This window comes from Perissodus microlepis, chromosome 12 (genome assembly GCF_051167445.1).
Source record: "Perissodus microlepis isolate ML-2025 ecotype Zambia chromosome 12, ASM5116744v1, whole genome shotgun sequence".
NCBI classification, from domain to species: Eukaryota; Metazoa; Chordata; class Actinopteri; order Cichliformes; family Cichlidae; genus Perissodus; species Perissodus microlepis.
This window is the reverse complement of record NC_140472.1, coordinates 35,158,290-35,181,658: the sequence shown is the minus strand read 5'-3', so window position 1 is coordinate 35,181,658 and position 23,369 is coordinate 35,158,290. Positions and strand designations below refer to the sequence as shown.

The 23,369-nt window shown below is 46.2% G+C and overlaps 2 protein-coding genes across 2 annotated transcripts in view; one reads left to right on the top strand and one right to left on the bottom strand.

Annotated features, from left to right (window-relative positions):
• Window positions 1–559: 559 nt before the first annotated feature.
• On the bottom strand, window positions 560–5,564 carry fbp1a (fructose-1,6-bisphosphatase 1a). The gene is made up of 7 exons (XM_084945410.1): window positions 5,035–5,564; window positions 4,023–4,185; window positions 3,481–3,573; window positions 3,117–3,257; window positions 2,881–3,018; window positions 2,465–2,584; window positions 560–1,160 (listed from the first exon to the last, which is right to left on the bottom strand). Exons 1-7 carry the CDS (start codon window positions 5,478–5,480, stop codon window positions 969–971), a joined length of 1,293 nt encoding a protein of 430 aa, XP_084801536.1. The 5' UTR covers window positions 5,481–5,564; the 3' UTR covers window positions 560–968.
• A 2,720-nt stretch (window positions 5,565–8,284) lies between these two features.
• The window catches only part of kank1a (KN motif and ankyrin repeat domains 1a), a 52,686-nt gene continuing 37,601 nt past the window's right edge, over window positions 8,285–23,369 (top strand). Inside the window, exon 1 of the mRNA XM_084945374.1 lies at window positions 8,285–8,579. The gene's annotated coding sequence lies outside the window, so the exon portion shown is untranslated. The remainder of the gene's footprint in view (window positions 8,580–23,369) is intronic.

Here is a 23,369-nt window from a genome sequence, read left to right as displayed (position 1 = left end):
TGGTGTCGGGTGTCAGCTGCAGACTGGCACGCTTTAATCCTGCACAACACTTTTATCAGCTCTTTAATTCATTTAGGCAACAGGTTTACAGGCTGTTTGACAACAGGCGCTCGAGGCTGGGGTGACGTGGCAGCTCTTTGGGACGTTTAACCTCACATGAACCTGACAGCAGGTCTGCAGCAGATTCTAAACATGCATCCAGGTTTACAGTCAAAAATAATCACGGCTGACTTCAAGGTTAAGGTTTAATACACTTCAGCTGCTACAAAAAAAAGCTGAAGTATTTGTTTCAGTTTGATGTTGTGTGTCTTTGTGTTACAGGCTCGGGGACACAGATTCAATTCTGCAGCCGTGTTTTAGCACAACAGCAGCTCAAGTGAGCTTTAAATGTCAGTCGGGCTCTCTGAGCTTCAGCTGACCCCGGCTTAAAGGTCGACTCCACTGAAATAAGTATCTTTGAACTTTACCCTCCTACTTGAAGATTTCAAGATATTATCGAGGGACACAAACTGAATAACTGTGAGATGATGACACACGTCTGAAATGATCAAACACTCACTCGTTCTTATCATTTATTGAGAGACTTCATTGTTCCAAACAGCAGTTATTTCACATAATAAAAGAATCACGTTTGGTTGCAAAGAGGCTGTTTTTGGTCTTTTGCACATCTGGAATGTCTCTTTGATTTAAGGCACAACTGGAGGTAAACTGAGGAGCAAAGGTCTCAGACTGAAGTGCGTTTGTGTGTTTTTGGCACATTTTTGGTCTTTGGTAGCTTTTGTTTAGCAGTATGTGAACTTATGAAGCACCTCTTAAAAATGGGAGGGCTAACGTGGCATGAAAACACTGTGCCTCCAAATCGCTTCACATTTTTGGTCTTTAAAACCCATTTTTACATAAAAACCATCATTACAGAGGCGGTAACGTGCATCCCAACAGGAGGACAGCTGTGTGAGTCCCGTGCGGTCTCACTTCTTGGCGTGTTTCTGGCAGATGGCGATGTACTCCAGCACGTCCTCGGTGGAGCCCATAGCCACAGGAGCTCTTTGGTGGATGCTCTCAGGCTGGATGTCCAGGATGTTCTCGAAGCCCGTGGAGGCCATGCCGCCCGCCTGCTCCATGATGAAGGCCATGGGGTTGCATTCGTACAGCAGACGCAGCTTTGAGCGAGAGGGGAGGGAAGGTGTAAGTGCTCATGAGAAAGTCTGGAAAACTCACAGGCTCGTTCAGCATTTTAGTGCTTGAAGGAAAAAATCAGATAGATGGTTTTTTCCAAGTCTGTTTGAAAAGTCACAAATGAACACTGGACCAGGATTTTCTAGAAGAGATCATTCCTCCTGTTCATGTAAAGATCTTCTTTTTGTGCTTTAAATGTAATCGACAGTCTGCTACAATAGTTCATAAACAGGCCTTTTAGTGTAATTTCATTTTTTTTTTGCACATTTAAACTGTCAGATGTGTTTTTTGGTTTTAGGAACCGTTACAGAGGAGCTGCTTAATCCTCCTGAATGACCAAAGTTTACTAAATGGTTTTTCTTCAGTATGAGTCAAACTAACGGCCAGCTCAGGTCAGGGGGGCATTTTCCTGCAGACCTCTGGCTGTACCGGCTTCACTTTTCAGAACCAGGAACCAGAATGTCAAAGTGAGCAAGCTGATTTCATCAGCCATAAATAATATCTGCCAGTTAGTGCAAAGTCACAGACTGAAATGCTCATTTAAACCAACGTAACCGAAGCACAAACTACTGGAAATCAATTCTATTCAGTTTTATTTATACAGCGCCAAATTCAACAGTCGCCTCAAGGCGCTTTATATTGTAAAGTAGACCCTACAATAATACACACAGAGAGAAACCCAACAATCATATGACCCCCTATGAGCAGCACTTTGGCGACAGTGGGAAGGAAAAACTCCCTTTTAACAGGAAGAAACCTCCAGCAGAACCAGGCTCAGGGAGGGGCGGGGCCATCTGCTGTGATTGGTTGGGGTGAGAGAAGGAAGACAGGATAAAGACATGCTGTGGAATGATCTGTAACTCACAGCAGGTCAAAGTTTCTGTCAGATAATTCAAATAGAAATGCTCCAAAAAGCACCGACAGCACCAACACTTCAAATCTGTGAAGGCTCGCCCGGGCGGACAGCAAACCCGTCGCTCAGCTAACTGGACTTTAAACTTTACCAGAGTGGGTGAGTTTTAAAAACCTATATTCTACCTGCTGCTGAGTGACTATCGACCCCAAACCATCTATGTACCTGCACAAAAACACTGTAGACATTAGTTCTGCTTGTCTGGGATTTGTAATCATCTGTGGGAACTGAGCTGATTTTGATCCCAGGCTTGAGGGGCCAATCGAGGAACTCAAGTTTTGACACGTTTTCCAAGTTTTTTTTAAGGTGTTACAGCATTGATGTCACGGACGCCTACACTGCATCCATCTTTTACATACAGCTGCAGGACCTTACCTTTCCCTTGGGGCTTTTCATATTTCCTGGGTATAAAAAGATTCCTCCATACATCAGCGTTCTGTGCACATCTGCCACCATAGAGCCAATGTAGCGGGAGCCATAGGGCTCACTGCCGTCCTACAGGGGCGTAAAAAACAACATGTGTTTAGTGACGAGGTCTACGGTAAAAATACATCAGTGTGCATTATTAGTGTTTATTGTATATCCAGCATGTTTGTGGATACTGCTGGAATGTATAAATTTCCCCCTGGAGACAAACAAAGTATCAATGTTCAAACAAAAATATATATTAACACCCATGTTTAGTATAAACATCAGAACAAACTGATAGAAATATCAGGCAGAGCTGCACACGCACGCACACACACACACACACACACACGCACACACACACGTCTGGACACCTGCGTTACCTGAGGGAACTTCTTGTTCTGCAGGTACTCTGTGACAGCAGGGTCAAAGTACTTTGCATAACCTTCATTCAAGCTGTAAATCTTCCCTCGTTTCTTGATCTTCACATCCCGCTCGACCAGTATGAACTCCCCGATCGCCTAAAGAGCAAAAAGCAGTAAAAAAAACATGTTTGTAGATAAAATCAGTTTGCAGCACATCTACGTGGAACCTAGAAAACCTTCAAAAGAGCGCTAACCGGGTCGAGCATGAAGCAGTTGACTCCCTGGCCGGTGGAGAGCACTACCATGGTGGCGCTGCCGTAGAGGGCGTAGCCCGCTGCCACGAGGTTCCTGCCGGGCTGCAGAGCGTCCTTCTCGCAGGGCTCATCATCTATGGTCTGAGGGAAACGGCATCAGTCGTGTCATTATTGATTCTGTTAGCTGATTCAACATCAGTGGAGCATTTGCAGGAAAGTAAAATCAGTTAGCTTCCAGTCCCTGCTTTAAACATCTACAAGTGATGCAGCTGTAAAATCCAATACAAACAGTTTGCCAACACTTTGAGTTTTTAAATCAAGAACAAACCAGTTTCATCATAAGCTCTTAACCCTGTGCTAGTACCTTTTTGTAAATGGCAAAGATGGTGCCAATGGAGACGAGACAGTCGATGTTGGAGGAGCCGTCCAAAGGATCAAAGCACACGATGTATTTCCCCTGAAGAAGTAGAAAAACATGCAGTGAATATGTGACGTGTTATATACAAGAGAGAGTTACTTCTACAAAGAGGCGTCTCAACAGCTGCCTTGAAACGCCTCTGGGCAGCGAATCTGAGGCCTTATCTAAATTCACTGATCACCGAATCTGACTGTATCTATGCAACTGTCAAATGTCATAGAAAATAGTTTGTTTCTGAGTTTGCTCCAAAGGTTTTACAAAGCAGATTTCACCTGGACGTTACACTCCGGATGATGTGGAATTCACTGTTAAAGGAACTTTTAAAAAAGTCAACTTAGAAACATCTGAATGATCCGTCTCAGTTTTCAAATAACGTCCCACACAAATAAGATCAGGTTTTTCAGGCGCGGTGGGTTCTTAGAGGAACCTGGAGCGTTAAACCCGGTTAGGCTTAAAGTCTCAAATATCTCATCTGGTCTCACACTTACCCTCCTGTCTGGCTCCACTATGATGGCTTTGTCATTCTCTTCAGACACCAGCACGCAGGAGGTGAACGATGACTTGAGCATGTTGATGATCAGATCGTTGGACAGGATGTCCAGCTTCTTCACCTGATCGCCCGTCACATTGGTGCTGCCGGCGATGCCGTAACTGAAAAAAGCAAAAACAAGTGAGCGTGAAAAGTTCACACACACACACGCGTGTGTATTTATATCCTTGTGGGGACATCTCATTGACATAATGCTTTCCCTAGCTGCTGACCATAACCATAACCTAATTGTAACCCTGACAGTAAAACCACACTTTGAGTCTCAAAAATGCCTTCAAACTCGCGGGGACCAGGCTGTTTGTCCCCACAAGTATAGTAAACTACCAATGTTTGGTCCCCATGAAGATGTTAATACCCGTCCACACACACACACACACACACACACACACACACACACACACACACACACACACACACACACACCAGGTAGTAACAAAGCAGTAAGCCTGCCTGAGTAAAACTGCTGGGACTACTTGTTGTGGCTGCTCTGGATACTGAACAAAGACGTCTTTGGGTGGAATTAAATGACAGAGACTTCCTCGTTCAGTCAGACTGAATAAATAAGAGTAACAGAAGCGTGACGCTGCACTTCTGAAACACTCGTTACTCCTCCGAGACGCAGTTCTGCACGAACAACATGCAACATGTTCTCTTATTTCACATAAACCAGCGGAGATGGTAAAATAAAGACAAATGTAGACGTGAGCCGTGAGCAGGAGCTGGCCCGTTCCCCGACAAGTACCGTAGTAATAACCACCTGTGGACCGAAGCATGTCTCATAAAATGGGCGTGTCTGTTCCAGGTATGCGCTTTCTGATTGGCGCAGAGACCCTGGACCCTGCGTGCCGCTGAGGGCTTTAGACAGCGCTGCATTCAAGTACGGAACAGTGCTGGCAGGGCCGTAAGAGCTACTTCCAAACCTAACGGCGTGTGTAACGTGGCTCACTCACAGGTGGGCGATCCCAGCTTTGCGCACAGCGCTGGAGATGGCCTTCACCGCCGTGCACAGCGAGTTGAGCAGCGTGGTCAGCTCCCCCGTGCCTTTGGCCTTCCTGCCCTGCTCCATGACGAAGCGGGTCACGGTGACCACGTTGGTGTCGAAGGTGCTGCTGTCGGACATGGTGCCGGGTGAGTCGCTGGAACTGCGGGTTTGAGGAAACTCTGCAGGATTTAAATGCGGCAGCAACGCGGAACTGCGCGTGGACAGCCGTGGGGGGAGTGTATGCAGAGGAGAGGTGTGGCCCCGCTGTGCACACTGAGCGCTGCAGCGATGACACGATAGTGTTACAAACACAAGGATGTGAGCAGAACAAAGAGAGCTGCACAAGCCCGAGTTCAGACTTTTGTTCCCTGAGAGCGACAGCCCGACACAGATACGAGGAGTGCGGACACGCATTGTTTCTGCGCACGATAGTCAGCGTTTACATTCCTCTTGCGCACATGAACTTTTCAGCGCGTTGCCCTGGATTTTCTCTTTGGAAAGATTAGTGGCTCCAGACTGATGGAGACGCTCGCATGCTCATTTCATACCTCTGACGAGTTTTGCACAGGGAGCTACGGAAGTGCCTCAGTCAGGGTCTGAGTGGCGAAACTTGTGCAAATCAGCTGAAGTCATAAAACCATCAGGTCGAACAGAAGCGTGGGAATGATGAGGAGCTGAACTCCTGAAACTCCAGCATGCAGAAAACACCGAGTCAAATGAAAATGCTTCATGCAAACATGAAACTGTACAACATGCTGTGAGTCAGGGCGAAGAGGCGAAAACAAGCCAGTACAGACACAGTAGTGCTCATGTCCAGTATGTGGTGGTACAATGAGCTTCCAGTTAGAACAGTTTTAATGACGTCTGCAGTGTTTTAACGCTGAGGTTGAAAGATTTTTCTAAAAGTCACTCCAATGCTCTCATGTCCTACTTATTGTAAGAAAGTCTCACCTTCCTCTTGAACACTTCAGTGCGATTGTGACACTTGAAGATGCTGCAGTGGAGCTGAAAACCGTTTTACCACATACTGCTGAAGACACACAAGCAAGCTGTCCATCATGTGTTTCAATAAAACCGATGAAGAAAGGCAAAATGTGACGAAGCTGCACATTCAATAGAATCCAACATGTACGCCCGTTTGCACGCACACACGGAAACACAATGATGTCTGTGTAGTTTAGAAGAGACCGAATCAAAACCATGAAGGAAATCTGATCTTCCACAAAACACAGAGTACTAACATGTATTTGGGGTCACGCTGTCAGAAGATAAAGATATGGGAACAGCTCAAACATACCTGTATGTTCTATATGCAGTTGAATCGTTGCTTCACCGAGAAACACTGGTGACATTTCAGACCCGTAAATCTGCTTTTCAGTTCAGTGCAGTGGAATAAACTCACCGAATCTCAACACAAATATAACTCATAATAATTGATTTTCACTCAGTGCAGACTGTGTATGTTTTACCTGACTGTTAAGTGTAATGAAAAGAGTCAGATGAAGCATTCTGTCTTATAACCTTTCAGCCTTTAATCTCACGGGGCTCTGTAACATAAAGTAAACTTCACTGCTGACGAGCTCTGTGACTTCAAGGTACTTCAAGCAAAAATGATATCTGTAAGCTTAAAACTGGAAACAAACACTAGGAGCTCATCACCATCTCCAGGCTTTATCTAACTGAGCTGTTTACTTGGTGATGAGACAAAACACTGACAGTTCAGCAACAGCAAACACACTTTTATAAAAATCTACTAAAACTTTATCTCTGAATCTCAAGTGATAAAGATGACTGACTGTTTAATAGTCTTTAAGCTCTCAGAGCCAGTCGGCTGTTATCAAAGATGACCGGGATTATATCTATATCCCACATATTCAATAGATTAGTGAGCATGAACTCACTTCAGAGATGTTCTCCTGCCTGCAGCTGCGTCCAGCATCCAACCTGTAGCATCAGCAGCACATTAAACCATATGTTAACTTTCTTGGGCTTCCATATGAAGGCTGTGATTGACAGATATAGGTTTTGTAGTCGAAGGATGAGAAAAAAAGAAAGAAAAGGAGAGTCCCATGAAGGCCAGATGTCCCAGTTCTGCACTAGCACTTAAACGCAGTGTACATTTGTGGGTCGGGTAGCGTGAAAAGTGCCCCCCCCCACACACACGCACGCACTTGCACATGTGACGTCATATGTGCAGGTTTTTTTTAAACAATCTGTGATAGTGTTAGACGTTTGTCCTGCAGCACAGGAAGCGTTTAAAGGTGAAAACGATCCGATTTCTATACATTAAATTAACATTTGACGCGTAATTATCAGCATTTATTCAAATTTTGATACTTACCATTTGAGAAATAGTTTTAGGTGAGACCAAATTGCTCTGTGTGTAGACACACGTCCGTGTACTCACTCATTTGTAAACTGTGGTTTATGCTATTAAGCTGTAGGGACTGTTTTGCGCACAAAGATGTGCCAACAGTAGCCGTTCAAATAGTAGATCTATATCAGGTCTAATTACATTTGTTTTCTCTAATGAAAACAAAATAAAGACGTTGGCTTTAAATGTGCAATGAAGGTAGACAGTCAGCTGTCAGTGCTGCGTGTTTATTCCACAGACCACATTAGATTCAGGGAGTTTGGCTTCTCTTTGCCTCGCGCTGTTAACGCCACTGGTCACCAGATGGCGCTGTCGGACAAACGCAGCCTCCGGCGGGACGCTGACTCTGTCCAAAGCAGTGAGGATGCGTTTCTGTAACTTGTTATCACCATTTATCTTTTAAATAATGATGATTTTTTTTTATGTACATGCAGGTATTCGTGTGTCTGCGTTAAATATTTAGGTTCATTTAAAAGTGTAAGTATTTTAAAGACCGTAAAAAATGAGCCCCGATAAGATTATCTGACACAGAACAATTAAGAACACTTGATATTAATGCGCCAACTGAAACCGCTTCCATCTATCGTCCCGAGCTCTATATTGTATCGCGGAAGAGAAACATCTTCGTTAGTTATAGTAAGTTAAAACTATAAAACTTTAACTTTGTAACGTACATGTCTTTTTCTCCCCGGTGTGGTCACTGGTTAGCAAACGACGTGCTAACTGCATTAACCTACACGTTTACCTGAGTTTTAAAGCAGAAGGTGAGTCCGGAGCGCGCTGTTTGCTCTTCGTGACTCAGCAAGTGTAAGTAGGCCGAGCCCTGTGCTCAGGTAAAGCAACACCTGTGCCTCTAACTGACCTTCACATCAGCTCAGACTGGGCTCCTGGGAGGGCACCGACTGCGCATGACCGCGGGTTAACTTGGAGCCCAGGCACGCGCGGACAAGTACAAAGAGGCTGCTGGCGCAGAGGGGACGTACCGTGTGCGGCGGGCACAGACTGGAGCTTTGCACACTTTTGCGCAAAGTTAACGCATTACCCAGCTTTTACCCTCCGAGACTCCGACCCCGAGCACAGAAAGGAGTCCGAGGAAAGGAGCTGCACCTCCAAAGGAGCCCGGGAAGCGTTAGCGTGGGGTAAGTTAAAGTCACTTTTGCTAATACAAAGTATGTTTTAAAGTGTTTCAGTTGTCCCAGGTGTCTCTGTGTGCGCGTGTAAGCGTGCACGAGCCCTCTGCTTAATTAATTACGTAAGTTGAGCGTGTCTTCGGTGCGTGTTGTCGGCCAGGTGGTCCTGCAGCGAGCAGACGAGACAATCCCATGAAGCGCTGCTGGTTAAGCTGGATTATATTTAAAGTCAGCTGGTGTTTGGGAGTCCTTCAGGTAATCTGGCGCTGTTTTTTCCACTTCCGTCTGCGCTGCGCAGGTGTTATGAGGCTGAACTTTGAGCTCCAAGAGCGGGGAACCGGAGGCGAGGGACGGCGGAGGTTTTCAGGGGGATTCGCCCCTCGAGACCAGTTTCATTAAACTCGCGATTAAATCCACAGTGAGCCGCCTTCGCTCGGATTCAGTGTAAGTCAGGTGTCACCACAGGCTCGCGGACACCTTTAGCTCAAGCGCGAGAACGCAGAAATGTCTTTCGTGGCACTGTTTCCACAGCCGCGTCCTCGTAGCGCAGTGCGTGATGAGCTCTTAACAAAAGAGTCTCAGTGGAGCTCTAAAGGTCACTCATCAACCCCGAAATGCTGCTAAATGAAACTAGTGTAGGACACGTTTCCTTCTTAGCTACCTGTTTTCATGCGGGGGGGCTCAGACCTGGATGGTAGTCCCCATTGTGCTGGTGAAGAGCTGGGGTCAAACAGAGGGCTCCTCATCCTCTCCTGGCTCACAGGCCTTCCCACTCTTCAGTACAGATGAAGCACTGGGGAATTGATATGTGAAGAGGAAGAATATGAGCGTTGTGAAGGTGTTTTTAATGAAATTTTAAGCTTCCACTGTGGGGTTGTTGCATATCTCAAGATCCATTTTTCTACACTTGGATAATAAGTGCAGATTTCATCCAGGAGGCCACACAAAGCGTTCCTTCAGGGCCCCGAATGCCTCGCATTTTGTGGCTTTGCAGAAAGCGTCTCACTTTTTGCAAAGTCGTTTCTCAAAGCTGCTGCTTTGCTGTTTGTAGCACTGATTAACAGCTTTAATGGGGTTTGAGGGTTAGCGAGTCATTCCCTAACCGTAAGGTGGTTAAAGGGCCATCTCAGTGTCTCTAACAGCTCAGGTGTTCTTTACTTCACTGCAGGGAGCTTGTTATAGTTTCATATTACTGAAGATGAGATAAAAATGATATTTCTGGAAGCTTATTGATTTCTAATGCTCTCCTCCTTGTGAAGGAAACACTGCGGTTGCACTGCCAGTGAGAATTTGGCAGAGCGAGAGCCCGTCTGCTGACCAGCTGACCCAGAGGCTGCTAATATCTCAGTAGGTTGTGATTGGCTCGCTCTCTTACAAACACATTAAAGCAGATCTGGCGGCGGTGCAGCCCGGCGTCAGTTGGTACCTCAGGCTTAGCCGCGCTCCGGGTCCACATCATCAGGCGGGTCACTCGGTATCGTGGACATACGGTGGAGGTCTGTGAAATGACGCCTGACTGAGACGACCCTCACATCCGCAGGATCAAAGCCGGGTCTCATCTGCTCAGACGTGTCGCCTCCCCCGCCTGTGATTACCACTCCCACCCCTCCTGTTTGTTTAGAGGAAATGACTTCCACTCCACAGCTCTGTGCGAGCAGCTTGCACGTCACGACTGGCCTCGCTTCTCTTGTGGGTGTTCAGTTTTTTTGTGGAGTCCTTGCCGTGGTGTTTTCTCTGTAATTTTATCTCGAGGGGGTTGCTGAGTTATAATTTTAGTTTTGGTTGAACATCTGTGCATACTTGTCTTGTTTGTGCTTCTCTTGCATGTTTTTGGTTCTAAAAATAAAGCTGCTCTGCCTGGGTTCACTTGGAAATGTTAGTTTTTGCGTGCGTGCACATCTGTGCTCAATGCTTTCTGCGTGAAGCTTCACTGCTGGGTAACCCCGAAGAAACCACTCTTACTGGCTGGACTGGAGGTGAAGGGAGTCGTTACAGCTGCTCGGCTTTAACGTGTGGGATGAGGACCTACATGAGCCTCGGGGTCTGCCCTGTTATTACAAGATCAAATGTACTTTAGTTTGAGTGGAAGATCCACTTAAACTAAAACCATAAGAGCCCCCTCCTGCAAAAACAAGAACAGCCCAGGATGCATTTGAGAGGATATAAATGTGTTCATGGAGATCTTAGATAAGACATTTCACAAAGGACAGAACGGCTGAGACTGTCGGAGCCGGGGCTCGAACCGGCAACCTTCCAGTTACAAGACGCACTACCAACTGTTGCCACAAACTGCCAACACATAAGTGGCTACTTATGTGTGAAATGGGGGCGATCGTGGCTCAACAGTTGGTAGTGCGTCTTGTAACTGGAAGGTTGCCGGTTTGAGCCCCGGCTCCGACAGTCGCGGTCGTTGTGTCCTTGGGCGAGACACTTCACCCGCTGCCTACTGGTGGTGGTCAGAGGGCCCGGTGGCGCCAGTGTCGGGCAGCCTCGCCTCTGTCAGTGCGCCCCAGGGTGGCTGTGGCTACAATGTAGCTGCCATCACCAGTTTGTGAATGGGTGGGTGACTGGTTGTGTAAAGCGCTGTACAAATACAGGCCATTTACTAAGCATGAACCTGGACAGTCTGAGGTGGTGTCCATACTGATCTTTAAATTGTAATTTAATTACATCTCTGTCCAGATGAGCTTGTTGTCCCTCTAAAACATGGGCTGGGAACTTTTTTTGTATCAAAAAAGTTTGAGTAATCCTGAACAAGAGACCCTGAACGCACCATGAAGCCTCTATAATGACTCACAGCTTTATTTAAGGACATAATGACGGTGACTCTGCTTACTCTGTAAATTAGCTTCTCTGAATCTCAACCATTCTGCAGTGAGCTATTTGTGATCTTGGCTTTTTAATTTCTAAACAATGAAATTGTCTGGTTTCTAACCACCTTTACCAATAAACTGGGATCCTTACTGGCTCAGAATTGAGTTTCTGGTTGGTGACTGACGCTGAAGCCCAGCTGGTCTGCATAGTGTTAAGGCAAAGAGTTATTATTGCCTTTAGTAAGAATAAGTCAGAGTCGGGGAACACTGGAGATGAGCAAAAGAGCTTCAAGTTGCTGTGAAGCTGCCGTCCTGCAGTTCTCTGGGCAGTTGTTGCAGTTATTCTGAAGCATCGGCTGGTGTGAAACTGGTGCTGCACCTCCACTCACAGTGCATGAGTTTTGGATGTAAATAAAACATTTTAAAAACACCAGTGGACAGGCTGAAATGAAAAGGCTTGCATAGCTGATTCTAAGTAAAGGCGATCTTCAGGGAGTCCTAACAGATTTCCAGCAGCTCGGAGCAGCTGCCAAGTCGGCACCACGTTGTTTGCAAATTTGCAAGGAAGTTATTACCGCGGTGATCAAAGCTCTGGCAGGACTGCACGAAATTCTTTTTAAATCAGTTCTTGTGGATTTAGCAGCTTAATGGAGTCAGAGTGGCAGTGGGAGACATTTGTGTGTGTTGGCACAGATTGTAGACGAGGCTGTGAGGTGTGTTAGACTGATACTTAAAGCAGAGGTGAGATTATTTTGTTTCTTCTACAGATGTTTGGTGTCTGGGGATTAACGCATTAGATGCTTAATTGTTTGGTTGTAGTTTTGCATGGATGACTTGCAGCTGGAGTTATTCTGCACAGCCAACATTTTGGGTGATTCAGCAGCCCGACGAGGCCGACGGTAAACATGATCCCGGTCGCTTCTACCTGCAGAGATTATGAAACAAACCAGGTGAAGTTGTTGTGACTTTGAATTTCACTGACAAGTTACATAAGAACAAGCGGACACGTGAACTATCACGATGAATGTCAGCGGCCCGCCAAAGAGCCCGGATAGTGTTTTATCCCTGTTGTTCCGCCTGCCGATGATTCATTTCTGCATGCTTCAACTTGTGAGATTCTCGTTGGGTAGAAGATTGCTGCGGCGAACATGAAGGAGTGAAGCTTTTTGCTCTCTGTGGCTGGGATTAACCCCGCCTAAACCTCGGAGTGCGTTTCACAAAGATGTTTTGTTTCCTGGTATGTTAATCCCGTTCTTTCTTTCATGCTCCCTCACAGTCGTCACATGCTCGTCGTATCACAGACGATCAATAAGGGATCGTTGACCTGTGACATTATGAAATTAAGAGTTTAGATGAGACGTTTTTGTTTCTCTGGAGCAGCTCCTCACAGACTTTGTTTCTTTAAACCACCCGAGCTGTTGGGACAGCAGCAGATTTGTGACGGGGTCTTCTACTTAAATATTTGTGTTGGTGTCGGCCTCGCTCGTGTCGGCTGTGGAAAACTCGATCTTTGCAGTGCTGATGGGACCTTTTGAATCAATGTGCCGGGACGACGCCCTCGTGGAAACGCACTCTGCCTGACAAGACTTGCAATAAATGATTGTTTTTAATTTTCACTTTGATGGGAGGAGTGATGGTGCGTAGAACTTGAGGCTAAAGCGGGAACACCATCACACACCAACCCTTACAGGGGAAGGAAGTTATTCTTCCAGTGTGGAGCCGACGCCTCACACACTGATCCAGTGTGGCATTCTGGGAAATCAGTTTTCAGCTTGCTCGTTTTTAGTAAACAAGTTTTTGTTCTCGAGTCACACAAATATTTCAGGGCATGTATAAATGTTTATTACTCCAGGCACCTGTTTGTGGATGTTTCAGATCACAGTGCTCGTGTCGTGTAAGAATCTGTTAACCTTCTTGGATAGAAATAAATGTGACTTTGATTTCATTTGGACCTGTCGGTATTAAAACAATTGAATAAATGTATAAGGAAATCTTTGGATTATAAAATAACTGGAGGTTTTTTGTGTGTTTTAAGAAAAATGACTAAAAACCTTTATTTTATATTAAAATAAGTATAAATAATTGGGTGGCATTTATTAATTTGTGCAGTTTTTCTCTTATCAAGGTGAAAATTTGAATATTATTGATATGATTTATATTTATTGGAGCAGAACAAAGAATTGCAAATAAAAATCTCGGTAAATGGTCATAAAATCAAAATCCGAATGATGAAACCAAGAGAATCATTAACATCTCTAAGACTTTAATATAGAGTCGTTCACATGTGGTGACTTATTTAAGCCTTTTGTCTTAAATACCATCATCTGTCCACGAAGCCATGCCGTCAGTTTTCCGAGCAGATAATTCCCAGAAAAGCTCTGAAAGTTCAGCTGTTCCTAACCTTAGCAAACTGCTCGCTGACCTGCACCGTCGTGGCTTACAGGTGTAGCACCTGCAGCAGGTGGAGAACTGGTTCATGTGCTGGTGAAGGACTGTTGCTAACTTCTCTCCTCGTATTCACAGAAGCCGTTTTCTACAGAATATTTCATAATTCTTTGAGGAAACTTTCTTAAAACTGAAAGTAAGAACTATTGTATGGTGCATCAGGCGCTGGCAGTTGACTCCCTTTTGTGGTGCATGTAGATCAGAAACGATGGCGTCCAACACACGAGACGAGCTATTAACCCGTCTTCTTGTTCCAACCACAAAACTCTGGAGCTGCAGACGGGGAGCAGCGGCACATTCGACTCCTCTGAACCAAACATCCTTTGCTCTGCACGTCAGGGGGAAGTGTCGCTTCTTAAAAACGTCTCACCCGCAGCCTGTCATTATCCTTTCAGAGCTGCTGATGAATGAAAGGTGAGCAGTCTCAGAGAGGAGGGAGCGAGACATCCCACACGTTTCTTGTGCATTAAGCAGGACAAGGCAGGTGCAAAGGGGATTCAGGGCTCAGTTGATACTGTGATAATCCCTCAGCTATGCAGGCATGCACAGACTCTGCTTGTCAAGTCGAAGCATTCCACAGTACGGGGGTCTGACGAGGCTTCACGTTAGCCAGAACCTGACCTGCTGATTAGAGATGCAGCCAGCTGTGCGCGGGACACATTCAAGCCTCGTTTCTTTACATACAAATCTTAGCATGAATTTAATACAAATGTCTTCATTCTTGGTTCACTGTTTGTTTTTTGAGGTAAATGGATGATGCTCATTTTTGTGAGAAGAGTAGTATACAGTAAAGCACTTTAAAAATACACCTTAGCGCTCATTATATGAGAGTTTTGCCTTGTGCAGCTTTTTTTGCTTGGCAGCTCTCGGTCTGAATCTCCCATCATCCTCTGCAGCTCAGAAAGGGCTGCTGAGTTTGTTCCCTGTCAGGGATGCCGCTCTTTACGGCCGAGAGCCTCGGCCCAGTGGTCACCGTGCTGCTCATATTACAGCCTCCCTCGCTGGCTGCTATTGTCAGGTTACTCTGTGTGTGTGTTCAGCGTTTGCGTGGCCGGGCTGCGATTGGCTGTGCCGTGTGAGACGGCGCCGGGTGACGTCTCTGCTGTAATCCCTCGTTTCTCTCTGGTAGTGCTGGCTGCTCTGTGCCAGCTGCAGCCCTGTGAAATGCTTTTACAGGAAAACTCTGAGGTTTCTAACTGAGGAAGGTGAGTGAGTAAAAAAAGGTGCAGCAGTTACCAATACAGCTGTTGTAGTATTATTATTATTATTATTATTATTATTATTATTGTTTTGGTTTTTTAAGTTGCGTTTAGTTTCTAAAACTTGCTGGTGCAGTATGTCTGTGAAGGTTCTCAGTCATCCAGGTCATCGTAGTCAAAGGAGCTTGCAAAGAAAAGCGTCTGGACTTCTTTAAGTTACTTGAAGACGTTTCACCTCTCATCCGAGAAGCTTCTTCAGTTCTAAGGTCAAATGGTGGAGAGTCCCAGATATAAACCTAGTGGGAGTTTCCCCCCACAGAGGGACAAAAGGACCCCCTGATGATCCTCTAATCGCCTGAGCCAAGGTGTGAAACTGGGTGTGGGTCCCAATCAGCCAGAGTTTCGGGTGTGTTCATTGTGAAACCTGGCCCCACCTTATCATGCGAATTCCTGAGGTCAGATGTCCCAGGATGTGAGTGGGCGTTAAGGCGTCTGGGGAGGGATCTCAAAACTGGATTATAGATGGCAGAGAGTTGGTGTCGTAAACCCCCGCCTCTGTTCAAAGATGGTCGCTCACAGTGGACACAGATGCTTCTTTCACTCCTCTTTCAAACCATCTGTCCTCTCTGTCCAAAATGTGAACATTGGCATCCTCGAAAGAGTGACCTTTATCCTTAAGATGCAGATGGACAGCTGAGTCTTGTCCTGTGTAGGTGGCTCTTCTGTGTTGTGCCATGCGCTTGTGAAGTGGCTGTTTGGTCTCTCCGATGTAGAGGTCTGGGCATTCCTCGCTGCACTGTACAGCATACACCACATTGTTAAGTCTGTGTTTTGGCGTTTTGTCTTTCGGGTGAACCAGTTTTTGTCTGAGCGTGTTGCTGGGTCTGAAATGCACCGGGATGTCATGCTTGGAGAAAACTCTCCTAAGTTTTCACCCGAAAGACAAAACGAAACTCTGGCTGATTGGGACCCACACCCAGTTTCACACCTTGGCTCAGGCGATTAGAGGATCATCAGGGGGTCCTTTTGTCCCTCTGTGGGGGGAAACTCCCACTAGGTTTATATCTGGGACTCTCCACCATTTGACCTTAGAACTGAAGAAGCTTCTCGGATGAGAGGTGAAACGTCTTCAAGTAACTTAAAGAAGTCCAGACGCTTTTCTTTGCAAGCTCCTTTGACCTTGCTGGTGCAGGTTTTAACGTTTGCATGGTGGTTGGGACCAGTGAATGTTTTATCAGAAGGAGATGTGGGGGAACAGGAAGCTTGAGTCATGGTCGTAGTCACAGTTCGGGTGTTGGGTGTGTTGTTCATGTAAGCATCTGATCCCTGGTTTGGAAAGCCAGGTGAGCTTGTAACCTGGGTTTGAGTTCAGATTTACACTCGGATGTTGGTGCACATAAACTGCTCAGATGAACCTGGATCGTGTTCTTACACATTTCTCGTGTCACATGCCATTACCATTATCTGACCAGAACTTGGATGCTGATGTGCGCGTAAACAAACTGTTTGTTCTTTCGAGCAATTATCCAGGAGGAACGCAGTGAAGTCTGAGTGTGGAGATGCCGCCGCCGTGTGACGGTGTTACTGCAGCTGCTCGGGAGATGAACCTGCGTTAAACGCTGCTGTCTGATGGCAGAGAGCACGTAATGTTAAATGCTGCAAAGTACAAGTCATTCACTTTATCTGCTTGTTAGTGTGAACCGGTTCAAGGGTACAGCCGGGGTTTGCTGGGCGAGGGGGGCGGTGGTTTGTCTGTTGTGTCTGCAGCTGCCACTCTGCACATTCCGACTCTCGGGGCTCTGCAGCTGTCTGAAAAGTTTTGGCATCTTTAATGAGACGCAGGCTGATGTGACTTGTTTTTCTAGGGTGCTTTCAAAACCAACCACCTCCTGATCGCTTGCAGAGTGATGCTGTGTTCAGTCATGTGACCTTGTGGTTTTTAGCATGTTCTTGAACTGAGAGATGCACAACACAGTTGCATTGTGGCCTCACCACAAGAAGTAGTTGTAGACGAGCGATGAGATGAATGGATGAAGGCGGTTAAAGAAGAGCCACGAGCACTTTATTTCCTACCGCGTGGTGATTCAGGATGACCAGAGTCACTGAAATTGTGTGATAAGAGTTACAGCTGAGTCCACATTAAAGCCTGAACAGTGCTCGAGTTGTTTTTAGGGTCAGTACAGAAGTAATAAATCTGATTACATCAGTAAATGAAGGCTAATTGACTTCACACATGCTTACCTGAAGGCACTGTGTGACTTCGCACCACCATCTGCTCAGCTGTGAGGTGTAGTCAGCTGCATGTGCTGCAGACTGGGCTGTATGGCTGTAGCGTGCAGTGGCAAGGTTTCCCTACTAGCCCATTATGTTTAGTTTAATAATTAAAAACGACTGTACACCAGCACTGAGCTGATGGTGATTAACCAGTGCGTCTGTTTATCTGTAGGCCAAAATCCTCAACGTTTAATCCTCCTGGTTTCTCTGGAAAAATCCTTCATGAGGAGAGAGCTGGTTGCCTCTCTGCCACGTCTCCGTCTTGCCTAAACTTGGCAACGAGTACCTGAGGACCAAATGCAGAAAAGCATTAAAAGGAGTACAGGTGAGAACGTGAACGACGCAGCCTGTACCTGCTGATGCTGTGTATGGAGGGAAACTGTAGCATTCATTTGTCTCATTTAAATGTGATGTGTAGAGCACGGCCGACAGTCTGTGGAGCTCCATGTAGTTTAAGAACAGGCAAAGATGTGGGTTACGATTCCCCCACACAGACCCTGCACAGCAGCTGTCCTCTTGGCCTGTATCAGGTCACTTTATCAGATCTACTGTAATTGCAAGCTGCAGGAAAGGCAGGAAACTCTTTGTATGCTTTGCATCCTTGTGGAAGTAATCAGCCGGACATTTGGGAATTTTTTAGCAGGGTCACAAATTGTGGCAGTTTGTAACACAGATGGCAGCCATTTGTGCAAACCTGCAAATCGACAGCGAAGCGCGTAAGTGCGAGGAGCACCTTCGGTCCGGTACAGTGAACTCTTTCAAGCTGTGGTAACAAGTTGTCGTAGAGGTCGTTGCATCAGTTTCAGGAACTTTCCACAGGCAGGTGACGAAGCTCCGTGGATATAGAAACACCTCTCCAGCCAGACGGCTTTCATGAAAGCCGTCTGTGGTTACATGCCTCTGATTTGGTGTATAAACACCGTCCTGAAGGAGGTCAGGCGTTTGTCTGTTAAACTTCAGCAGTAAACCATTTCCTGTTGCGGTCAGCTGGGCTTTGTTTACAGTGGAGATCGACTCCCTGCTGGCACCGTTGATCTTATCTGGGCTGGTTAAAGTTCCTGTCAGCACACCACATGGGCATGTTTTCATACGAGGCTGCGCTTCCACACCTAATCTTTGAAGTGGGGACGAGTATCGATGATAAATTTGATAGTGATGAACTTTGAAATGGTGTTACTATAGCGACCGGTTTACAGCGTTTGGCTGTGTGTGTCCTCATCGCTGTGGTGGGGTGACGTAGGCTTGCTAATGGCCTGGCATCCTCTCAGGTTTCAGCCTCCACAAAGTGACGGGCACATCACCATGGCGATACCAGTCCTCGTTCCCCTGTGAGTGGAGAGCATTAAAGGTCCTGCATACTTCAAATCCACACTGCAGCAGCCTTGCTGGGCTTAAGGATGTATGACGTGCGAAGATGGGAGTGGATGCAGGTCCATCAGAAACCTCCTACTTGATCATCTGAGATTCGACTGACAAAAACTCCAAAGATTCAGTTCTTATTAGGAATGATGTAAAATTTCAGCTCCTTTTAATTCTTTGGTTTTATAAACCATTTTGAGAAAATTAATCGTCTGTTAGGCAGGAACAGACATGCACAAGCTTTACTCATCAATCTACAGACTGCTGCACACCTGCATCCTCAGGCTCGTGTGTGTGTGTGTGTGTGTGTGGCCACAGATCGTTTAGATGGAACAAACTCACAGATGTGAATAATGTTCTTCATTAAGGACATGTTTGAAATCCATTGATGGGCTTGTTGTCTGAGTAAACAGAAGTAATTCTCACTGACGTTGGATGCTGCGCGTTGTGTAATTAGTTTTATTTGTTCTAATCACACGGCTCAGACGGTAACGCTGTGGGAAAGGAAAATTACCCATCAGGACGCGGCTTTGTTGATTTAAGGTTTTAGCAAAGCAGTAATTGGGTTACGTTGTGCATAAATCTCTGATCTTGTCATTGTTTAAAATGGTCTCGCTCGATTAACATCGTCTTTGTTGGGAGAAGTAACCGTAAGCTCGTATTCAAAAGCTGTGTGACTGCAGTCGTGAACATCTGTCTTATCGTACTGTAAATATTGTATTTTGGTAGTCATGCACAGTAACCATTAGTCCCGTATGGGGGGGCTCGTAAGATGTCACGTGCCAGTGACCCACGCCCACAGTCAAGTGGAGCTGCTTTGCTTATTCAAAGCAGAGAGCATGTTGTTGTTTCAGCGCGCTGGCTGATGGCAGCGCTGCTGTTGTGATGAAGGAAACGGAGAACAGTTTTCTGTTGCTGCTCTGAAATCACTTTGTTTGTTCTTATTGTACTTTTTAATTGTTATGGACAGTTTGTCTTTACTGCCCTTTTTAAGCAGTTAGCTGGTGCGTGTTAGCAGCAGGAGCTCGAGGTTAGCACGTGAAGATTGGGAAGATCTGACTTTGTTTTGTTTTCTCCCACGTTCTGTACGATTACCTTGGTTTTGTTGTTCTTTAAACACATCCAGACCCCAGTGCAGTGCTGAGGGTCACACACACAGGCCTGCTGCCCGACCCACAATACTCCTGACCATAATGGCTGTTCCTGGGAGCGGTCAGCCCTCGGGGTAGAGGATCCTCGTTGTTCTGGCTATGCATGGCCAAGCCCAGTGAATTCAAGCCTGAGCACCAGACACATGCCTGCAGGCTCCCCTCCCTGCACTGGCTCTACAGGCCCTGGTTTTTACTTCCGTACAAGTTATCCAGTTTCCATATCATGTCCCACGTTGTAGTTTGTAAATACATGCTTTTAGTCTGGTCCCTCCATTAGGAGACCCTGCCAGGAGCCTCTGTCCATGCCAACACATCCCCCCATCTTGTGTTGGGTGGTTCGGTCCAGCGTTGGAGCTCGGGTGAAGAGCGCAGATGACTGAAGCGGCTGCTGCTCTAATATGTCCAAAGGAGTCAGCTGAGGTGGTTCTTGGATGCTTCTCTTGGAGGTTTTTGTGGGAATACTCAACAGAGATGACACCCAGAACCCACTGGAGTTCTCGGGGTTGTGTAGAGGGTCATCTGGCTTGGGAACATCATGGGATGCTTCAGATGCAGCCTGCTGCCACAGGAATCGGATAGATGAATGGAGTAGACTTTAGCTAACACCAAGTAGTTAATGTTAACCCTCCAAATTGATCAATTTGTTTGTCCAGTTTTATTTTTGCAGGTCTGTTTGCTTCGAGTTTGATTCTTGAAGCGGTAGAGTCGCAGAGTGTGTTTGTGGCGTCTCAGCTTAATGGTCTGATAATGACAACTCTGCTTAATGGATTTATTTGATAGAGCCACTTCAGAGTTGCAGCGTGGCGATCACTTTTCCACTGAGCTCATTTTAAACAGAAACGGGCCGAGTTTTGTTTCCTGTCGGGCTTTGGCCACAGATTTCCACCAGTATCAGTTTTATCTGCTGTTACTGGTTGATGCATCTGCTCTTCCTTCCTGTCTTTTGCATATTCAGTGACATCTGCCACCAGACTGCTCCCACATTGTTCTTGCCCTCCAGTGAAGCTGAAATAATAGAAGAGCACAGGCCAACATTCGAGTCAATATTTGCTCATGAGCTGTACCTTCTGGGCTCTGTTTTAGAGAAGCTTATGTTATAATTCATAATGAACTCTGTTCTGTTAAAAGTCAGAATAAGGTTGGACACCCAGCTGGAGTTATGAGGAGATTCATCACAGCAGCACAATAATCTCCTGAGGAAACAGCTTCCTGTTGCTTTGGCTACTTCAACAGCAACCAGACCAGATTTGCATTTTAGTTCAGGACCAGACGTTAGTTCAGACGTTAAAGATGGCTGCTGCATGTTTGTTTGTAGTCCTGTTTTCATGGCTCATGATGGGAAACTCCCCCATCTCTAAGTGTGAGGCTGATCTGTGATGCACCTACAGGCTGTGAGGTCTGAAGTCTTCTCTCCTTCCTGTGTTTGACTTTTACTGAAACAGGAAGAGCTCAGATTGTCTCATCAGTCTGCAGAGAAATGCAGAGTCAGCGGTGCACAGGTGTAAATGCAATAAATGCACTGCAGCGAGGTTTCAGCACAGTGATGTAAACCCTACACCTGTCATACAAAACGGATGCTTGAAGCTGAGATGAAATATTCGGGCAGTCATTCTTGGAACCAGACGGATTGACGAGTGTGGGAATTTGACTCATCGCTGTCAAAACACGCTGTCAGTTTAGCAAATATGACTGTTCACAAGTAGGAAAAGCCGGACAGCAAAAGTTCCTTTTCTAAAGGTGACACAAAAAATTCCCAGAATGAGTTCATCCCTTTGTTTTGGTGGAAGTGGCGATCCTCCCAGCGAACAGACGCCCTCCACAATGCCACAGTGTTTCCAGAGGAATGCTGCTGCTATTGTTGACCGGGATGACTCCCGCTGGGAAGACCGCCCCTCCTCGCCCCCTCAGCCCTCCACTGCCAACACGATACAATGTGTTGCATTATACCTATGAAGGCATGCTACTGTTTTCATAGCCTGTGACCCTGCGAGGCCAAGATAATGAAAAGGATGACACGGAAGTCATTAGTTAGTCCCACAGTTATTCCCACTTCCTCCACCCAGCGATGGCTGGGAATCCGACGCGAGCCCGACCGTGCCGTGCAGATGAATTTACATCTGCATTAAATATCCAGAACTTAGTCTTAGCCCCGAATTCATGTTATGAATGTTTAGAGATGTGCGTGAGCGGACTGACGAGTGTCACCTGATTTACTAGCTGCCAAAATAAATGTGAAAGTTTTCCCACTCGGACCGGTTTTTGTTTGTTAAACATCGCTGACGATGTCCTCTGCAGACGTCGACACCGTCCACGTCTCGTCTGTCTTCACCTGGAGCGGCGTCTCGCTGAGCCAGACACCCATTTGGTGTTTAACGACTTCCTGAAGCTGCTGAGGTTTGCTGTAACGAGCCGTGCTGTCAGGGTTGGAGGTTGCACCTCTCACTGGTTCCTTTTTCTGGCTCTGCTCGTTGATTTCTTTCGCAGCGCTGATGTTAACGCTCTGCTTTACTCTTGTTAATCGTATATGTTAAATTTAAATTGTAAACTTGTTCTCGAAGCAGATAATGAGACTTTTTAAGGCTTGTTTGGGAGGTTTTATCTTTTGTGGGTCATGGTTTTGGTTGAATTTGGCGTGTCCTCCACTTTTATTTGGTGGTTCCTTTTCTGCTTCCCCTCTTGGGAACAAATTAGACTTTCAGATTAGGGCGTCAAGTGACGTGTGGACGGCTTCAAGCGCTATTGATGCTAACAGGGAAAACGGGAGAGGCTAGTGCCTCGTCATTACTGTCATTCCCCCAAAACACCCCCTTCTCTCCCCGTACTTTCCTCCCCCTCCCTCAGTGGAACAAATCATTTAGCTAATGGGATTAATCCTCTCTCCCTGCCTGCCCCCTCCCTCCTTTCCTCTCTTGTCTTCTTTCTTTTCTCAAGTCCATCCTTGAGTTCCTCTTTCTTCTTGGCAAACACGAGTGCTTCGTGTCAGTGAAAAGCTTTAGAGGGAACACTGAATTAATGAGGACTAAATGCAGGATTTGGGAGCCTCGATCACCTTCCTTGTTACTAAACGTTCTCGTTGCTGTGATCATATAAATGAGGAGTCTTTTCTCCAGATGACCCCTCAGTTGGGAGCCAGAATAAACTCTTAATCGCTGTATTTAGGCTGCTTTGTCGTCCCAGTAACCAAGTAGGGATAACGGCCAGCCCCCGAGATGGCATGCTCGATATCCCCGATGACAAATGACGCTAAAGCCAGTTAATCAGGCCTAGCACTGATGTCACCACATTAACCTCTCCATGACAAACAATGAGGCCAGCTAAGAGCGCACAAAGGCAGCCAGCGTCGGGACCAGCTGGGGCGGACGCGCTCAGCAGATGGACATTAATATATTCTACATTACATTTAAATTGAGGCTTTTATTTATAAGCTGAACTACAGGATCTGTAATAACTCAAGAACAGAGCTTACTCACATTAACTGACTCACTGCTCTCTGACCAGGTAGAGAGTTAATAACCTGGGATTTATTAATACGATGATGATGATGATGAGATATGATAT

Excerpts from the sequence above, each read along its gene's own strand:
- fbp1a (XM_084945410.1), bottom strand. The coding sequence starts at position 5,480 with ATGCGTGTCCGCACTCCTCGTATCTGTGTCGGGCTGTCGCTCTCAGGG. Across the intron at positions 4,186-5,034 it reads AAAGCTGGGATCGCCCACCT|TTACGGCATCGCCGGCAGCA; the intron begins GTGAGTGAGCCA and ends TGCTTTTTTCAG. Across the intron at positions 3,019-3,116 it reads ACTGCTTCATGCTCGACCCG|GCGATCGGGGAGTTCATACT; the intron begins GTTAGCGCTCTT and ends TTTGCTCTTTAG.